Below are 18,835 nucleotides of genomic sequence, written 5' to 3' on the forward strand. Positions count from 1 at the left end.
TTTCAGCTCAAACTCCTTGGCAGATGGGAGTAAATTGGAACCTCGGCTTACATAAAAATAATTACATTTCTAAATCTCGAGTTGGAGAGAAGAGCTTGAATATGTGAACCTGAAACTCACAAATTAGAAGGGAATTAAAAGTCTCGAGTTGATCATTTTTGAAAGTATCTTTACTTTTAAGCCAGTATCATGGTATCTGAGAATTGGGCTCATTTTCTCTTATGCCTGGATTGTCAGCACAGCGCTATTTCAGAATTAGTTGGTATCCATGAAAAATGCATGAGTTGATAGAACTGTGACATCAAAAGCAAATCCCCTTTTCCTCTTTGCTCTCCCTTGCCCTCTCTCTTTTCTTCTCACCTTTTCCTCCTCCTCTTGTTCTTCCCCCCTCATTATTCCCGCAGTGACTTCCCAATGAGCAGATCCTCACTAAGTAATAGGGCTGCACTGCTTTCTGATATTCTCAGGATACAGAGGAGCAGTTCACATAGTTTTCACCTCCAATTCCAGCTCCATTATTTAAAGCTCTCTAAGTCAGTCTCTGACTCTGCTCCCAGTGAGGTCAGTGGGAACTAGAACCATTTTCTATAGCACTAGATAATGGCTACTGAGGGGGCATTGAGATTGCAGTGGAAAATAACTCTGAGAAGTCTGAAAAAAATGTCGCTTTGCTTTCATAGGAATATTTATTGCATTTTTGCATTGTATTTGAGTGTTGTAATAATTTGGTGTGTTTTTAATACATCGCAGAAAATACAGCTTTGATTATGGACACCTTGATTGATGTGGATTTTGCCACAGAAGGGTAAAAAAGCTGCTTTTGTTTTTAGAAGATGTACTCTAGCAGCTATTCTGGGTGGAGTTCCTTTGCCAGTGAGTGAAGTTGCAGTTCTCATTCACAGAACTTTAAAAAATAGTTGAACTAGGAGGATAAAATCTCAGGAAGCACTTTGTGTGCTTTACAGCAGTAGGACAATTTATGAGGGACACTGCTGGCCAGGGCTCAGGGCAACTTCCCAGTTGGTCCTTCAGAACTTCCCACAATTCTGCTTATGTTTTACTTTTCACTTGCCCCCTGCTTCATCACAGATTTGGTTTCCATTCTCCTCTGCTATTTCTTCTTGTCCTAAAGCCACCAAGAACTGATTTACACAGAGATACTCCAAAGTACCTGTTTAATTTACATCGACCATTACCAAATAATTCCATATATAACAGCTGTTATTCTGGAACAAATGCAATGGTATTATTTTAATGTAGCATTGCCACTTTAAATTCACACTTAACTTTATAGTGGAATAACTAATATTTAGCCAAATCATATCCTTGGAACCATGCAAAAATAAGACTTTGACCCAACCTGTTTTACCTGTAATACCATGCAGCTGGGAAGTTGTTGTTTTTTCTTTTTTTTTTTTCTTGCAGTGTGTTTAGCCACATGCTTGCTTGCTTTTTTGCTCGTCTTTTTCCCAAAGGCTGCCAGTTTCTTTTTTCAGGCTTTGGCTGAAAAAAAAAAAGTGCTGTGAGAAGCTTTTTGTTAGAGAACTTCACTGGACTTTGAATAAGTCTGTATAGGTTCTCAACTCTTATAAAAAACATATGGTGGAAAAGATAAACTTGAAAGATGAACATACTTGTTGAAGTGATACATTGCTAGGGAGATGTTCACTCAAATGGCAGTTATAGCACCAATAATCTCTATGTTTTTCTATGTTGTCTGCAGAGTGTAAAAAAGAAGAAAACTGTAAGACACATATGAGCATCAACTCAATTGTAATGCGCCAATTAGATTTTCTTAGGACATTATAGCCCCCTTGCTTTCCAAATGTACTTCTGTATTTCCATGATGCATACACAAACCTTCACTCCCCTTTAAGCTTGAGGCACCCAGCAGGAACACCCTATTTCCCTGGTGATGCATTTTATAACTTACTGTTCTTGTACTTACTGAACTTACTGTACTTACTGAACTTGTTCACCTCTTGCCCTTTCTGCACCACCTTGCTGAGCACTCATTCTTTTGATCGTATATCTTTATTTAGACTTTAAACTATGTGAGGAAATGCAATGTGCTGCTTTTATCAATACACTCCAGCTGTGTGTAACAGCAACATTTGGTCTATTGTCTTTTACTGGCTGCAAGGAACTATACTCAGTTTTTAATAACTTACTTGCTTATGAATAACATGCTTCAGTCAAAAAAGGAGATGTGTATAGGCAATTTTTCACAGCACATTTCATTTTTTCTTCTAGCTCAGCTGTATTTCAGCATACATTTAGAGCAGTTCTGTAACCACAGGGATAGTAGATTCCTTATTCTGCCACTGGGTACATTCAGCACTTGTTGCTTTCACAAGAGACAAATAAAAGAGGAGGTAAAGAATCAATCCCCACATTGTATGAATTTTTGACATATTCATATTTATTTGGTAGTTTCTTGATGGTCTTAACCCAGCATCTTAGTTGCTGTAATAGAAGGGAGGGCAGTAAGTCATGCCCAGAGCCTGCTTTGCCTATTGCTGAGTTTTGGTACCATAATAAGTACCAGGGCCCATCTCTCACCAAACCCCCTGGGAGCACTGAAGTGTTTTGTGTAAGAACTGCTCTGTTATTCTGTGCTCCTTTTTTTTTTTTTTCCTTTTTTTTTTTTCCCTCCACAGCTTGATAGGATTTAGACATCTAGTTCTCCCTGCTTTTAATGCATGCTTAATGCCCTTAAAGCTCCACAAATTAGGGGATACACTCCTTCAAGATTTCCTTTAATCATAACTATTTTTTCTCCTCTCAGAAAGGGTTATTAGAGGTATTTAGGCTGCTAACCTTATACAAGTGAGGAGGAACTCTGACCTCATCTACTGTGCAGCAGTGACCATGTATCATTGGCCTCTGACTTGATTACAAAATGATAAAGTCACATTGTGAAACCACTTTCCATTTCCTAATAGTGTCTCTGAAACCAGCTTAAATTCAGAAAGGATTGGTACTGCATTTTCTTAGTTACAGTTATAATGCACAGGATACAGAGTATTGATGCTACTGTAATTTCCTGACACTAATACTGGATTTCTCATTGCCAACCAGTACTTAGAATGACCAATGACTGATTAGTGACTCTGAATGAAAGATGGGTGGACTTGCTACCTTCTATATATGTATGTTCTCCCAGAGCGATGTACGGCACTTTAGAATAAACACTGTGCATCAAACTGTTGAGATCCAGGTCCAAATCAACAAGATATTCTTCATGTGGTCAAATCTGAGAGTAAGAAATCTAGAACTGCACAATACTAACTTACCATTTACTAAACTTGCATTGACTTTATTGTAATTAATTATATTGAACACCTCTCTGTCAGCTGATGAGTGGATCCTACAGTATGAAGGATGTCGCTATACTTTATGGCTTTTCTATATAACAGCTGCAACGTTTTTTTTGCAGTAATACTAAGATTAACCAAATCTGTTTGCTTGTGGAAAGAGATCCATGCATTGTAGTTGCTGCTTAGTAGAACTTGAAGAAAGTTGGCCCAGTCCCTAGTCTGGGTCATTTAGTCCAAGATAACAGGAATGAGTTCTGCCCAAATACACACCATGATGGGTCTTCATCGAGCTGTTTGTTTGACAAATGTAATGACTCATGATCATTACTGATATTCTGACTTATCCATGTGATACAAGGCTGCTTTGGCACCCAACTTATTTTCCTGTCTTGCTGCTCATTTCTCACAGAGGGCTGTAGGAAGGCTGAAGCACAGAGATTTACCATTTAGGCACCATTCTGACCATAGATGCCAAGCAGAAGCGGTGTGAAAGAAGCCAGCAGCTACTTGAGCCTCATCCTGCCTGGTAGTGCCCCTGATGCCTCCCCACATGGCATCACACAGGCTGGTCCTGCCATGGAACGGCCCCAACACAGCACTTATGCACAGGAAGTGCTTCAGCTCAGGTAGATGAGGGCAAACATAAAGCAGTGTCTTGTCCTGGGTGCAAAACAGCCTGCAGTTTGATTTCAGCCTCTTGGTTTCCCCTGAAGGGCTTGTATTAGCAGGGTGCTGGCAGAAGCACCCAGACCTGATGCACTGAGTCCTAACACAGGAGGGGAGGTCACCATCACAAAATATCGATTAGGGGAACACTACATGCAAAGGGCATCCTCTGCAAAGGAGAGCTCCTTTGACACAGACCCACAGTGACCTTCCCTCCTCCCATAGCTCTGGGGACAGGCATGTGTTAGATGTACACCACTGTCACACTGCCCCTGCTGGGGCCTCACGCCCTAAGGAAATTGAGATACTGATGGGATTTTTACATTTCTTAAATCCAGGCACTTGAAAGAATGTTTATTTTATACAAAACATGCAGAGAAAACAACTTGAAAGTGATAAATCCAGTGCTTGCTTTGGTCTTGCTGGCTGTGGAAGGCTCAGGATTCACAGCAATTTAGTAAGACTGTTACTGTGCCATTATACTGATGAGCATAAACAACAAGAAAGAAAATACACATTTTATTTGTTGTTAGTACCAATTCAGCACAAGCACTGATAGAACGAAATTGCTAAAGATTCAGTAATCTGTGAGTTAGGAATTAAAAATTATTTCAGTCACAATTTTCAGTCATCCAGAAAGTTCCTATACAAAAAGCAAAGACAATTTTGTGATCCTAAATCACGTTCAGAGATGAAAGTTATAGGAGCTGAGTTCTCATCTAGTACAACTCCACAGTGTGGACACAGGTATAATGTAAAAATGATTCTATCTGAAAAGTTTCTTTTCTATAAGAACACCTTCTAGGGGTTCAACATATCTTTATGCATCTGTAGATGGACCCAAGCGTAAGGCCGAATTGAGGTAGTTGTGAGATGCTGTGAGTTGGTGCACTGCACATCTGTGACAAAACTAAAGGCTCAGGGAGAGAACTTCCTGCTCTGGAGGTACAGTTATACAAATGCAAGGCATACGTATGACCTCAACTCTCAATGTCTTGCCTGTTATGCAACTGGGAATTTATCCAGTATGCGTGCATATCGCATGTATGCATGCTTGGGTAAAAACACCTCACAGCTGGCATAAGTTGAAATAAAACAATTTTTTTTTCTTTTATTTTTCTCTTTACCAGCGATACTTCACAGTATTAAGGAAGCTTCTGGCAGAAGGACAACTTGTAAAAATCAGGAAGATTGGAAAAGGTACACCAGGAAACAACGCTCCGTTTTATGTCAGTGGTGACGTTCTCAGTGAGATCTACAACCGCAGAGCTCATAACCGATTTTTGAAGCCAAGAGATATGCAATATTTCAGTGCTCAAATAAAACGTCGTTATGAAAGTTGTAACTTTTTATAGAGCTTGCAAAAGCGAATAGGAACGGCGCTGTCCCAGCCCGCAGCACCGCCGAGCCGGGAACCGCATGGCAGCGCTGCCTCCGAGCGGCCCCCGCCCCGCGCTGCCGGTCCCGCAGCTGCGGGATGGGGAAAGCAGCGACGCGCGAGAACTCCTCTACTCGCCTCCGCGGCCACGAGCAGCTCGGCATCGCTACTAACCAGCGGGACTTTAACACCCGAGGTGTCACCGCGGTGCCTACATTCCGGCGGCTCCCTCCCGGCGGGGCAGGGACGGACATTTTCTCGCCCCCGCTGCCGCCCTGCTCTGCTGGGGGAACGGACGTACATCCACCAGACCGAAAGAACTCCCCCGTCAGCCCCCGAGCCGCCAGCCCGACGCAGCGCCCGCCTTCGTTCCGCACCCCCCGGCGGCAACCCGGGTCCCGCGGGGTCAGTGCCCGCTCCGGCCCGCCGGCTGCAGAGCTGCGCGGGGCAGGCGGGCGGCCTGACTGCGGCGCCCCCTGGCGGCAGCGGCGGCATGGGAGCGCCGGGCGGACCCAGGCGAGGAGGGGATCGCGGCGTGCTGCTGCCGCGCACCCCAGGGCATCGCCGTCCCTCCGTGCGGGAGGAAAAGGATTCGCAGCCAGCCTGAGGAGCGGCCCCCCCGCCGGCTGCGCGCTGCCTCCGCCTGGCAGCGTGCGTGGTCCGTATCGATAAGGCTTGGTTAAAGCTTAACCCGGGCAGGCCGAGGGGCGAGCGCCGGCGGCGGGCAGGAAGCGTTTCGCAGCAGTACCCCGCCGGGAGCTGCGCCCGGGGCAGAACCGCCTTCGCTTCGTCCTCGGGGTCCGCTTCGCTCCCCTCCAAATGGCGGCGTGGCGCTGCACGTTTGCCGTCCGACCCGGCTTTCTCTCGCGTTCTGCTGCACCCGCCTCGCAGCGGGCCTCCCGGCGCCCAGGCACGGCGCACCAACCGCGCAGTGCTGCTGGGGGATTGGAGGTGGGGGTGTCCGTTACACCGGAGCTGAGCATCTGTACACTACCCGACTGCCCTGTATCGCATAGGTCCGCCTGTCCTGTCTTACTCTCGATTTTATGGTCCTTCACTTCTAAGTGTTCGGAGTAGGATACAAGCTCCTGCAAACTGTTTTGGTTTTGCAGCAGTAGGGAATGCAGAAGGGAAGTTTTCCAACTCCTCTTTAACATAACCTTCCCAGATCCCACTCTTGGTCCTGCTGTGAGCTCTGAAAACAGCTATCAGCCACACAGTTCAACACACGTATGTTTAACCCTTACACAAGCATGTTCCAGAGCCTTTGCAAAAACCCTTGTAGAAGAGAAACTCATTTGGAACTTTTAAAGAACACAAAGGTATAGCAAACAATAGGAAAAAAGTACAAGTAGGGAATATCACACTTGTAAGTTCAAGCCTATTAAATTACTTTTTGGTTCATGATGAAACCTGGGTGATTTTGTACTAAAAAAATGTTATGGGCTAAGGTCAGAGGTTTTACATCAGGGTGAATATAATCTACAGTTTCTCAAAAGGAGAAGGTGAATATCACCCCAACCTCTGCAAGCAAGGCTCTGCAGACTGTAGAGGTCAGAATCCCAGCTGTAAGGCCAGGCCCAAAAGCCTACAGGTGAGGATGCAGATTCTAAGGAGAGCATTTAAGGTAAGGTGACAAATACCGACATGGGTCCCTGTAGCTGCTATATAGGTAATCCTATCTGAACTTAACAACTGTACTAAAAAAATAAGAATAATAATAATCGAGCCTTGCAGGTTACTTCTGCTTATGCAACTTCAAAATCTATCAGTTGAGCCAGATCCTTGGCACAGCTCCAGCAGCTCAAAACAGCTCCAGAGCCAGCAGCTTAACTGCCCCAGCCATAAACGTGTTCCCATCACCAGGAACAACTCAGCAGGGCACAGACCCACTGAAACAGCCCACACTTATCCATTTCTCAGCTCTGATGCCCAGAACAAATGGCACAGGGTATATGTACCCATTCTGCTGTGGGTCTGCCTCAGGAGCACCCCATAGCTAAGGGTCATGAAGTAATTCTCCAAACTGCAGAATGACACAAAACTTGCAACCCTTCAAACAAACAAAACAAAACAAAACAAAAACACAACTCTCTTTGATTTTAAAGTCATCTTTGGATGAGGAAGGATCAGCTCAGCAATAAGAAACTATTACTTTTCATGCCAACCAATAGCATTCAGTACTTTTACTTTTCTTTGGTCTCCAGTGAATTAGCCCAGGTACTGGTTTTTTGACTTCCTGTTGCTTACTTTATGCAATCTTGCTCTCAAGCTTCTGGTGAGAAAATGATGAAGTTTGATGCAGTAATAAAAAAGTCAACATTTTACAATGCTGAAAGCTATTTATAGCAACATCAACAGGTTGTAATCCATTGACAGTCATACGTTTGATTTATTAGCTTGGGCTAAATGTGGGGTGCCCTGGGACACATGCATCTTTGGACAGCGATAGCTCTGGAAGCAGCAGCTATCCAAGGCAATGGGTTGAATATGAAGACCTGAGCAAGAAGTAACCCTATGTGATTTTCCCAGACAGATGAGAATGCATTAAGAGCAAAGGAACTACCTCCTTCGGGAAAAAAGCCCAAACAAGACAGAACAAAAACCCAACCTTCTGTCTAGCAGTTGCCTGGAGCAAAGGCACAGAATTTTTTTTGTGTGTGTTCCTGTTGCCTAGAGTCATGTGGAACCTTTGCCCTTTTAGAATTAGCTACAAATCTTGGGCCTGACTGGATATTGCACTCTGTGAGAAGGAACAAGAAAGAAAAGGGGGAAATAGTCATTGAATGAATCCGAGAGCCAAGCACAGGATTTAAGAAAAATGAATTGCTTACTGCCTATTTACATGGACTACGGAGAAAGGGATGGAGTTGGTATTATCCCTTTGTCCTTCCAACAGATGTGCTAATTCAAAGACTCAAATAACTACTTCTTAAAAAAAAAAAAGAAAAAACATTATTTGCAAATTTTACAACAATCAGATGTTTAGTTGGAGCAACTCCCAGTGTACATCTAAGAGACAGGCAGTGCCAGTTACCAGGAAAAGGGAACACTGCACCTGAAACTAAGCTAGCTAGCTAGCTTGCTGCTGCAATGAAGCAGCCTACAGAGAGCAGTTTATAATTACTTGAAGTGAACTAGGTAACACACCACAAAATCTAGAAATAGCATAAACTTACTGGGTTTCCTTAGGAAAATAAAATAGCAGCAAAGATTTTCCAAATGCAGGCTCTTCCATGTTTAACTGAGAAAAGAATAAAGACACCTGAAAGAGATGCTGATTTTAAACAGTTTACAGCTGCTTCACTGGTGTAAGTGATGATGATGCCCCCTGTTCTTGCAGGTGCATGAAACCCTGTTTGCAAAGATTTTTGTTGGTACCATGTTTTGAATGGCAAGGCTGTAACAAAGATGAAAATATGACAGCCAAAAAATTAGAAGGCAGCAGAGATTCCTGACTGAAAGTACTCTTTTGATAATTTCAGAACTCACCTTCTGATTTGCTCTATCTCCTTATCTCTCTGTGTGAACTTTGTCTCATGGAAAGATAATAAAAAGGTTGTGCAAATGATTCAGCTGAGTCTCTCTTCTGACAGTCTGCAAGGAAAGTGAGTGGTATATAAATATTAACTATACAGGGAGAAATTCACCTTGTTTGTCAAAGCCCAACTTTAAAAACATAGAATAAAAACTATAGAATATTCTACAAGATACTCTATGCTAGATTTATAACATCTGTTAGTAATTTCCTTTACAGTTTTCTCTTCTTTTTAATATTTATTTACATCTTTGAACACATCAGTTTCTTAGAATTCCTAGTTCTGGAATAATTCAGAATTTAGATTATTACAAGAAAAAAAAAATGCTGTATTACTTAAAGTGCATTCTTATCAATCAGAAACACAACTGAGCACTGGACTGTCATATCCAGTTTTACAGCAGTAGCGTACATCAAAAGTTAGCTTGCTCTGATGTTATAAAAACTTCTCAAGAGAGACAGAAGTCAGAGTTCATTGCAATATTTATAGTATTTAAGAATGCTTTCAAGTGTCTTGTAATGGCAGATGCCATCAAGTACTGTCATAAGTGGTTTTCTTATTCTAAACATTATGGTGCATTATGGTACGTTTCAAGCAAGGCACACATTATCATGTGGGAAAAACAAAGATCATTATCTGTATTACTTTATGAATTCTGTTTAGATTCTGTTAATGACACATTGTATTTTGCTTTTTGTTTTGAATACAGCTCTCTTGTGTTTTTAGCCATCAATTTGGTAGTCTAAGGTATGATGGATTTAATAGCCCATGTCTAAGAAAATCCAGCACAAGTATCGAAGGTACACAGAATGGTGTTACTTTGGGGTGGAAAGCAGATTTTTTTTACAATAGGACTAACCTTTGAAAGGCTTGGACAAGAAGTCCGTGAAATGAGATTCCTGCTCTTGCAAATGTTGGCCACTTTATCCTCCCACCTCTGTTATTCAGCCTGTCCCCAGGAGTGTTTTCTCCTCTCCCAGGGTGTGTTCTTGTGCCGTTCTGCCTCAGCAAATGGGGAGATGCTACAGGCTATCCTGCCTTGGGTTAGAGCAGCAAGAGAGAACTGGAGGACTGCTAGGAGTGCTGGGAGACCAGCTGTAGGATCTAATCAAATTGTGCTGTACAGTACCACGACTCCAGAAGGATCCCAGATGTAGAGCAAACAGCTGGCATGACACTGTAAAGACAGTGAAGAGTTACCAATCTTTAAGTGATAGGATCAAACGTAACACAATGAGCCTTCCTAGAATGAGATCAAGCCACAATCTAACAAAGAATTCCAAATATGACCAGACTTAAAGTTTCACTCCTGTTTCTCCAAGCTAGAAAGCTCCACTCCCTTGGGAATTATGGTGGATTAACACTATGTGCACAAGGCTCCCAGCACTCCAAGAAGCTTGTACCTTCTTTTAGACGAGACATTTCGGTATGCTTTTCGCTATGACATTTCGGTCCCACTCACTGTCTCTGGCCTTACCTTTGCTGCCAGTCTTGATCCCTTCCAACGGCTGTTCTTAATCATCCAGTCATAAACATCCCTTTTAACACATAGTCACAGCTACCAACTTGTTTTTCTTCTTCCAGAGTGGCTGTGGTCACTGATTATCCAAAGTTAAACTGTAATTGGCAAGTAACAAGTGATTTCACAGCTGTTTAAAAATATCCAAGATAATACAGTCAGAGCTTAGGGGGCATGTAGAAGAAAATAGTTTAAATAGGTTAGAAAGTAGGTCATTCTTCTGTTATTATTATTAATTTCTTCTTTTTCCTCTGCAATTTAATGTAACATGTAGGGATTTTCCTTTTGTGAGTCTTAATCTGCACTTCTCACCCTTGTCATAAAAACCAAAGAAACTGCACTGGGAACTTCTGACACGCTCTTAGTTCAAGCCTATGGTCCAAATTCCATCTTGAGCACTGTTAGTATGAGTTCCACTGGAAAGATTTCCTTGTTTTTCTTTTTGTTTGAATGCTTTCATGTAGAACTATATAATTTTTTTTTAACTGGAAAACATCTATATCAACAAGCCAAGTACACTTAAAAATGTTATTTAAAATGAATAAATGAAAAGTAAGTCTCCACGTGGTGTGCCTTGATAGGCTGCTTGAGTCACTCTGCCTACGTGGAAGGTCTGAATTAACAGCACCCCGGCTCACTGTTCCCACCCTGGCTGCCCTAGCACAGTGCTCCCACAGCCTCTGAGCTCAGCAGTCTGTCCCTTTGCCTGTCAACAGCATTTCTGTAAAGAGTGCTGTTGAATAAATACGTACCTGTAGAGTGCATGAGACTACAATTCCATGTGAATCTTCTTAAAAAGCCAATCATTATCTAAGGTATTGAGAATTTGAGGAATTCTGCATTATAAATACTCAGATGTTTACAGTACATATATGGCTGACCTGTAGACAAATCCAGCACCCAGAAGACTTCAACATATAGAGAGAAATATAAACAGGGAATGTTTAATTCTGTCTTAGTGAATTATGTACCAGGCACAGAGACTGTGGATTGTTAGGATTATTTCTGAAAAGTCAAGTGTTCAAATCCCATAGCATTCTTGAATGTTCTAAGCAAAGGACGGGCTGAACAAAAGAAATGCCGGGTTCTGGAGGCAAACTAAATCTTTACATTGCTGGTAGTCTACAGTTTTTAGTTATTGTCTGTAGTTATTCCTGAATTGTATCATGCTAGGAATAGCTTCTTCAGGTGCTTCTCAAGGGCCGTGGGTGTTTGAGCAAAATTGTAAGCATTATTGAAAGAGTGGCTTCCAGCAAGTAATACTTCAGCACAGAAACATAGATTTCATTCAGAGGAAACTATTTTTTAGATGTGTCATCACAGACAAAGCAGACTTTGGTTGGCATAAGCTAGTTATTAATGGCTTTCTGATGTTAGGCATGGTATAGGTCTGAATGTGATTAAGTTAGCAGGAATTCTGCCACCCTTCAGTGACAGTGACATTGAGCCCTGAATTGGAAAACAGGAACATCTTTAACAAGGGAGTAGCTGTTCTGGATAATTCAGCTAAAACATTAGAAAATTTCAGAGTAAATGGAAAGAGCTGACCTCAGCATTAGTGATTAAAAAGAACTATTGTTGTTAAAACCTAATTATTATGCAAAGAATGGGAAGCTCAAAAAATCCTTATATTGCATTTACCACTATCAGGTTTTTGAGTACCTTACTTCTAGATGGTGGCATGATTAACATCTGACTATGAAGGCAGATCTAATCCCTGGCAGTACTGCATTAGATGTTAGTAGCACTATCAGCCATAGTAGAATCCTAAACCTAGTTTTCAGCACATTAATACAGGAATAATTTGTTACTCAACGATTATTTTGAAACATATTGATTTTTCAGCCTACACATGTTTTTACTTGTTTGTGATCTTATCTTACCCACATTTCAGAGCCACACAATTCACCGCGAAGACATAAAATGCAAAATTCTCCACCCAGCTTGGCTTCAAACAAACAAATGCAACTCCATACAAACAAAGAAAGCTGTATCTAAGCATTATTTGCCTGTGTTCTTAATATTTCAGTACTCTGTGAAAGAAAGCAAGTTGGGTAACAAGCTGTTTTGACTTCATATCCAGTACACTTTCAGGTTTCCCTAGTCTGTAAGGCCAACAATGCAGTCTAAAGATGCCAAAAGCTTCAGCATACTTAAGGCAAGGCAGTGGGGCAGTGCCATGCTTTTTTTTTTTTTTCAATCTTTGTTGCCATACTTAGGAAAAATATAAAAGTTTTGCTACAGATAAAAACAAAGACAAGTCTGAGACATTACCTAAATCTTTTGTGCCTATTCTATATGACTTGGAGGAAGGAAGCTGGGGTTGTAGCTGGTTAGATTTTCATTTTGTGCTGAAACAAGCTCAGAGCTGGAAGCATTTCATTGGAAACACCCTGCTTTGATGAGCTTTTGGCAGTCAGTGCCGAAGCAAGGCTCTGTGGAACAGGGCACCGCATTGATCTGGGCTCCCATCTCCAACCTGCAGGCAAATGGTTTGTGGGGACTCAGCCTCCAAGTCATCCATCTCAATAGTGGCTGACATCACTTCCTCAAAGAACAACTGGTGACTTCCCCAGGAAAAGCTCAAGCCCTACGATCGTGGGCACTGCCATATTGCTATTGCTCTTGCTGTCATGTAGGAAAGGGGATCAGCTTTGTAGAGGGCTTTCCTGGGCTATTAAACTCGCAGCTTGAAAGCAAGCCTCCTCCAGACCCTGACATCTCCTCCCGAGAGTCAGCAAGTTTCAACCACTGCCCTGTCAATGACTGCACTTCCTAGGGAAGCAAAACTCTGCTCGATTCCTTGTGCAGCTTCAATTGGGAAGGACTTGTTTGCCCCTATCAGCACCAGGGAGGACAGGACCTGGCATTTCAAATAACTTTTGTTTGTCCCCAGCAGGACTTGATGCTTCTTGCCCAAGTTATGCAAGGTTGTCGTACCCTATGTGTGACAGAACTACTTGGCAAGACCTACCATTGTCTTCCTTTACAGACTGGGCTACTCTTTTAGTCCCGACTGACTGGAAAGTGTTTGCCAGTTTGTATGTGCTTTATTTTACTTTCCTCTGCCCAGATCTGGAGAGTGGATGCCTATAAATATCTGCTTTAGGAGTACTTGGGGAACTACTCTTTTCTCCAGGGACTAAATTGTATTTTCAAGTCCTATCTTGCCATGGAAACAGACGGCTAATGAAGAATCTGAATTGGATTTTCTGCATCCATACATCCATGTCTTCGTCATTCATTCAACCAGGTGACAAATCCTCACTACAAAAAGAGGTTACAGTAAAAGTAGGACCCCAAAAGCAGAGGTCTTCCAGGTTAATAGAAATAAGCAATCTGTGATATCTTTTCCAAATCAAAACAATATCAAAATAGTGCAGTGGTGCCTTCCAAATGTGATGAGGAAATTTTCAAGTCTTACCACAAGAAGCTTTACTATCAAATCTGAATGCATTTCAGACTTGCCTATGAATTAAAAATTGGATACTAAAACAGGGACCAGAATATACAACTAAATTCTGAATCAATCTTTGCAACTAAATTTCAGACATTATAGAATGATTTTGAAGATGTTATGCAAAGCAATGGAATGTGCATTTTAAAGTGAGCTTTACCTTGTCCAGATTTTGCACAAATTGTTTGGAAATATACACTCCTGCAATTTTTTATTGCACTTTAACATGTTAAAGTACACAATAAAGCTGTTGGAAATTACAGGCTACGAACCTACAAAGAAACAGCATCATTAACTTTCACAGAACTACCAGCATGCTATTAGCTGCTGATAATTACCAAGGATTAATCAATGTAAGTTTTATTAATATTATATAAGTAATAAATATAATAATAAACATTAATAAATAATTATATATTATATAAAGGCCATTGCTGAACGAAGACAAAACTATGTTGACATTAACAATAAATGTTCAGATTTTTCAGGATGCTTTTGAAATTGTTGTGAACTGCTGAACATACAAATCAATCAAAACAATCAGTCAAAAAGTTGACAGTTTTGAGAAAGGCCACACTGCAATGCATACAGCTCCCACAACGGATGTAAAAGATTTGCCATAGAGCATCTCTATAACTTATACTCTTGATCAGAACAAGAGACAGAGCATTCCCAAAAGATCCACGATGTGTTTAACAGCCTGCAGTGAAGACTGAAGAGAGATTTTAGAAACCTCATGTTGTCCAAGCAGAGCACGCAGTTTCTATCAGCTGCAGTAAACCTTGTACATCTTGTATATTTTAAAGATGACTTAAAGGAAGTTAATCTATAATAGTAGTTTACAACACTGTCATTCCTGGATAATACTAATTGCTTAGTAATGCTAATATATGTCAGCTAGCTAGAGAATGTTGTGGGGACCAGAGAGAAAGCCAATAGAGAAAACAATTGTCTTATCTTTTGCTTTACTTACCTCTTTTCCCTCTTCTGTGTGAAAGAATAGTGGCAGAATGTCATTTCTTCTCCTTGTTACTCTGCAAAAGTACTAATTTGTGTCTGACTCTCATTGAGCATAGTTTGCACTTCTCTGATGATGCTGGCTCAGTAAAAGTGCGATGGGAGCATTGTGGCAGAAGGTGGGGGAAAATATCTGTAGGACTATCTAAGCGAAAATGTTTGAAAGTTGAGGGCACACGTTGAGTTCACAAAAGGAAATGCTGGTTTCTGTTGCAATGTTGGTTACACAATCACGTAAGGTTTTATTTTTAAAAGCAAGTAAAAAATTACAGTGCATCAACTCCTCAACTGGTGTAAATCAGCGTGGTTTTATTGACTTTGATGGGGCTATGTCGATTTATACCAGATGAGGATTTGGCCCACTGTATGGAGATATTTTTATTTCTCTTCTCACCCTATCAGTTAAGGAAAGGGTAATAATCAGAAAGCTGGAAGCAATTACGTGTGTGTGAGGAGGGGGTAGTTTCATAATAGCTAACTTGATATTATTTCCTGTAAAATGCATCAGGAGAATAGAGCCTGGAGCCTGCTGACCAGTTTGTTTTGTAAAGAAATATTTGTTCAAATCTGTTTATAATAATTTGTCAGCGATGGACAGGCTGGGCTCAAGCACTTGCCTTCCACCAGCGGCAGTGGCGGCAGCACTGCAGCTTGCAGGGCAGTGAGGGGCAGCTGAGAACAGACCAGGCAAAATTTGGGTTTCATTCGCACCCGTGTAAAATCCAGAGGGATCCTACGCAGATTGGTGGAAATACTCGCTATTTACAACAGCATGCCTAAAAACAAAATTTGGCAGAGATTTCAAGTAAGCATTTATAAGCTGTTTCTGGCAGCAAATAAGAATGGGGGAGGGGAAGATTATTCATTGCAGATGCTTTGCAAGATTAGCAGAGGCTTTCTGGTGACAATAATGTCTGCTAACATAGTTACTTGTGGAAAATGCTTTTTAAAATGTGATTCAAGTGAGTTTTCTGGTATGCCTTAATTTCTGAAGCATTTCATGGCAAAAAGCACTAACCAAGAGCTGGAGCTCAGTGACCTAAATCATCCCTCTTTATGCCGGCTGGGCAGATTGGCCCCCAGCTGCGGTACCAGGAGGGTAATATATTCTGTGGAGGAGAAAATTTCTAGGGAACCATTTTGGATAAATGCATTTTGTAAGGGTTAGTTTTAATTACGGTAAAGCAACCTCTCATGGACAGCAGAGATGAAGGGAAACTAAAGCACAACTGAAATGGAAAGCTGTATCAAAGTATTTTAAATAAAATATTTAGAATACATGTAAATACAGTGCAGATTATTCCGTAAAACAACCTGAATAATTTAGTACCTATGCCAATGCTGTTAACGCTAAGGAATTCCAACTAGCTGTTGGAATGGAGCTAATTCATCTGTTATCTTACCGCTCGGGAGGATTTAAACATTTTTTGCATATCTTTAACTTACAAACGTCATGAAACTACAGGCCCTACACCACATAGCCTGCAGCCTCCACCTAGGCAGCCACTGCCATGGTGCACTGGCCCTCCATGCCAACTGCTTCCCACAGCAGTGAAAAACAGCTCTATGGGGAAGGGCTGGTTTGGTTTATTTTGGGATCCCCTTTGTGGTAGCTTCAGTAAAACCTCCCTATATAGCCAATATACATAACGCACCGGTTCAGCTGGGGCAGATGACAGAGTGCTGTCACTACTCTTTCTGGTAGTAAATATATAGAACCCTTGGTATAAGCCACTAGCTTTTTCTTCCGTATGTTGTCAAAGTGCATCTTTCACAGGCTTCTTTAGTCAGCTCTCCAGTCACTCCTGGAAAGTTATGGGTTGTTCCTGCCCAGTATTTCATATCTGTGTGCTGTCCTGCACTGGGAGAGACAACAGCAGTCATTATCGTCTTTTCTGGTTAGCACAGAGAACTGAAAAGCAAGTGCAGAATTGTAACCTGGACTGCCTCCTGACAGCAGTGAATTTCTGCTGTTATGTCGATTACGTAAAGAATAGTTCTGTTTTTGTTTTGTTTTTAATTAATGCACCCAGATCCTTTTTGTTGTTTAATATATTGCTCAAAGTTGCAGACAGTTTTCCAAGAATCAATACCACAGAATCAATTCAGACTAAGAGTAGTTTAGAAAGGATGAGAAAACTTAGAGCGTGACACAACAGTGAAATGAAAGTAGGCTTTTCTCATTGCTTTTCTGCTTAGCTTTCAGACCTTTACCGAGAAAAAAAAAGACAAAAAGATCATTTTGAATTCTGATGTTCTGAAGATGATGTCCCCACTAATTGTGATGCAGTCAGAGATTATGATTGAACTCAGCAATCCACAGAAGATTAAATCCTAAACCATAACCCTGTTTTCATTAAAAAAAGAAAGAAAGAAAGAAAAAAAAAAAAGTATTAAGGGAACAAAATTGAATGACATACCTAAACCAGAGCAGTTCCAAATAAGGCACCTGTCAGATTTTTCCATGAGACGTAGGCAGTTTAAGATTTGCTATGACAGAATTTGAGACTGTTGCATTTCAGTTTTGTTCAGCTTCCAGGGTAAAGGTGGTCCAAAGCCTGAAGATGAATTTCAGGGATAAGCTAAGCAGTAGCCAGGAAAATGATTAATACTGCAGTAACTCCCAGTTCAGATGCGTCAGCTAATCTTCAACGTGAGAAAATGTGGCACAGGGTCATCATTAATTTAAAGTGAAGCTTACGTGTATAAACGAATTTGAGCTTGGTGTCCAGCTACGCACAGGATTAGATATTAATGTAATATCTGATCTGCACACACTACTGGATTTAGTGCTTAGCACAGCATGAACTTCAGGCTGCAAGCACAATTTCTCATAGGAAATATCTGTGGGTGTAGTGCATCATTGTTTGGTCTTGATCAGGGACTGAGATAATCCTATCACCAGACAGAGCTGAACTCGGCTCACAGATCACCAAGAGGAATCTCATGGGGCCCACTGGTCCCAGTGCTCATCATTCACTGCATTATTCACCTACTGTACGTGGGCATGGGAAGGAAGGGACCCAACTCTGCCCTGTACCAACTGCAGCTCCAGTCAGATAGATCTCGGGTAAAAACTGACAAATGGTGACAAGTTCCCTTCCACACACTCCAGCCTGATCTGAGAAGAAATATTAATCTTGGCTCTAGTGTCTAAAGCAAAGCTCTGAGGCACATACTTGACAGTCCTCAGGCTTTTGTTTGTTTGTTTTTATTTGATATGTTTACACATATAGTTAATCAGTTTACCAACTGGAAATAAATCTGCATAAGCAGGAGTCAACCATCTCTTTTATGGTCATCGTGTTCCCATACATATTATAAAGACTGGAGAAAAAAGGGCTGGAAGGGCTCTCTGAAGGCCATCTAATCCATTCTTTGTCCCAAGGCAGGTTGGAACAGCCCACATCAGATTGCTGGGATATGTTCACTCATATATCTTCACAGTTCCCAGCACACAGCCTGTACCTAACCCTGCTGCGAGGTTTTACAAAAGACTGAGCATGGTACTCACAGGCAAGAAATATAAAGGGAAATGGAAGTAACAGAATGACTTTTAAAATGCTACTATTCAGCTCGGCCCTTGATTTAGTATCAGATTAGTGGATTAAAAACGAAACAAAAAAAAAAAAACACAAAAAAAAACCCCACAAAAAATAAACTTAATTTGATTATTGTGAGTAGTCCTGAAATTTAAGAAGCTAGTGTGAGCCCATGGAGTCTGAGACAGGCTACAGTCTAATTACTTATTACAGGCTGGATTTTTTTAATTACTGCAGATAAGAGCATTGGGTGAAAACTGTCACGATTCAGACTTCAGAAGCCACATCCTCCTTATTTTCTTGCCATCCCACTCAGCCATTGAGAGGGAGTGCTGAGAGTGCAGCAAGTGGAGGCAGATAACCACATCCCCAAACTGCTGTCATCCTCCAACAGCAG

General features: G+C 41.4%; 1 protein-coding gene across 2 annotated transcripts; it reads right to left on the bottom strand.

Moving 5' to 3' along the window:
* Positions 1-1,393: 1,393 nt before the first annotated feature.
* LOC125694504 (sterile alpha motif domain-containing protein 1-like) lies at positions 1,394-17,476 on the bottom strand. Of its 2 annotated transcripts, XM_048947845.1 has the most exons (6): positions 10,381-17,476; positions 9,763-10,080; positions 8,857-8,961; positions 8,544-8,608; positions 1,635-6,301; positions 1,394-1,503 (listed from the first exon to the last, which is right to left on the bottom strand). In XM_048947845.1, exons 4-5 carry the CDS (start codon positions 8,600-8,602, stop codon positions 5,317-5,319), a joined length of 1,044 nt encoding a protein of 347 aa, XP_048803802.1. In that variant the 5' UTR covers positions 8,603-8,608; positions 8,857-8,961; positions 9,763-10,080; positions 10,381-17,476; the 3' UTR covers positions 1,394-1,503; positions 1,635-5,316. The 2 variants fall into 2 exon arrangements, with proteins under 2 accessions (XP_048803802.1, XP_048803801.1); XM_048947844.1 differs by having other exon boundaries at positions 8,544-8,961.
* Between the last annotated feature and the right edge of the window lie 1,359 nt (positions 17,477-18,835).

The sequence above is a fragment of the Lagopus muta genome, chromosome 6 (genome assembly GCF_023343835.1).
Source record: "Lagopus muta isolate bLagMut1 chromosome 6, bLagMut1 primary, whole genome shotgun sequence".
In the NCBI taxonomy this organism is placed as follows: domain Eukaryota; kingdom Metazoa; phylum Chordata; class Aves; order Galliformes; family Phasianidae; genus Lagopus; species Lagopus muta.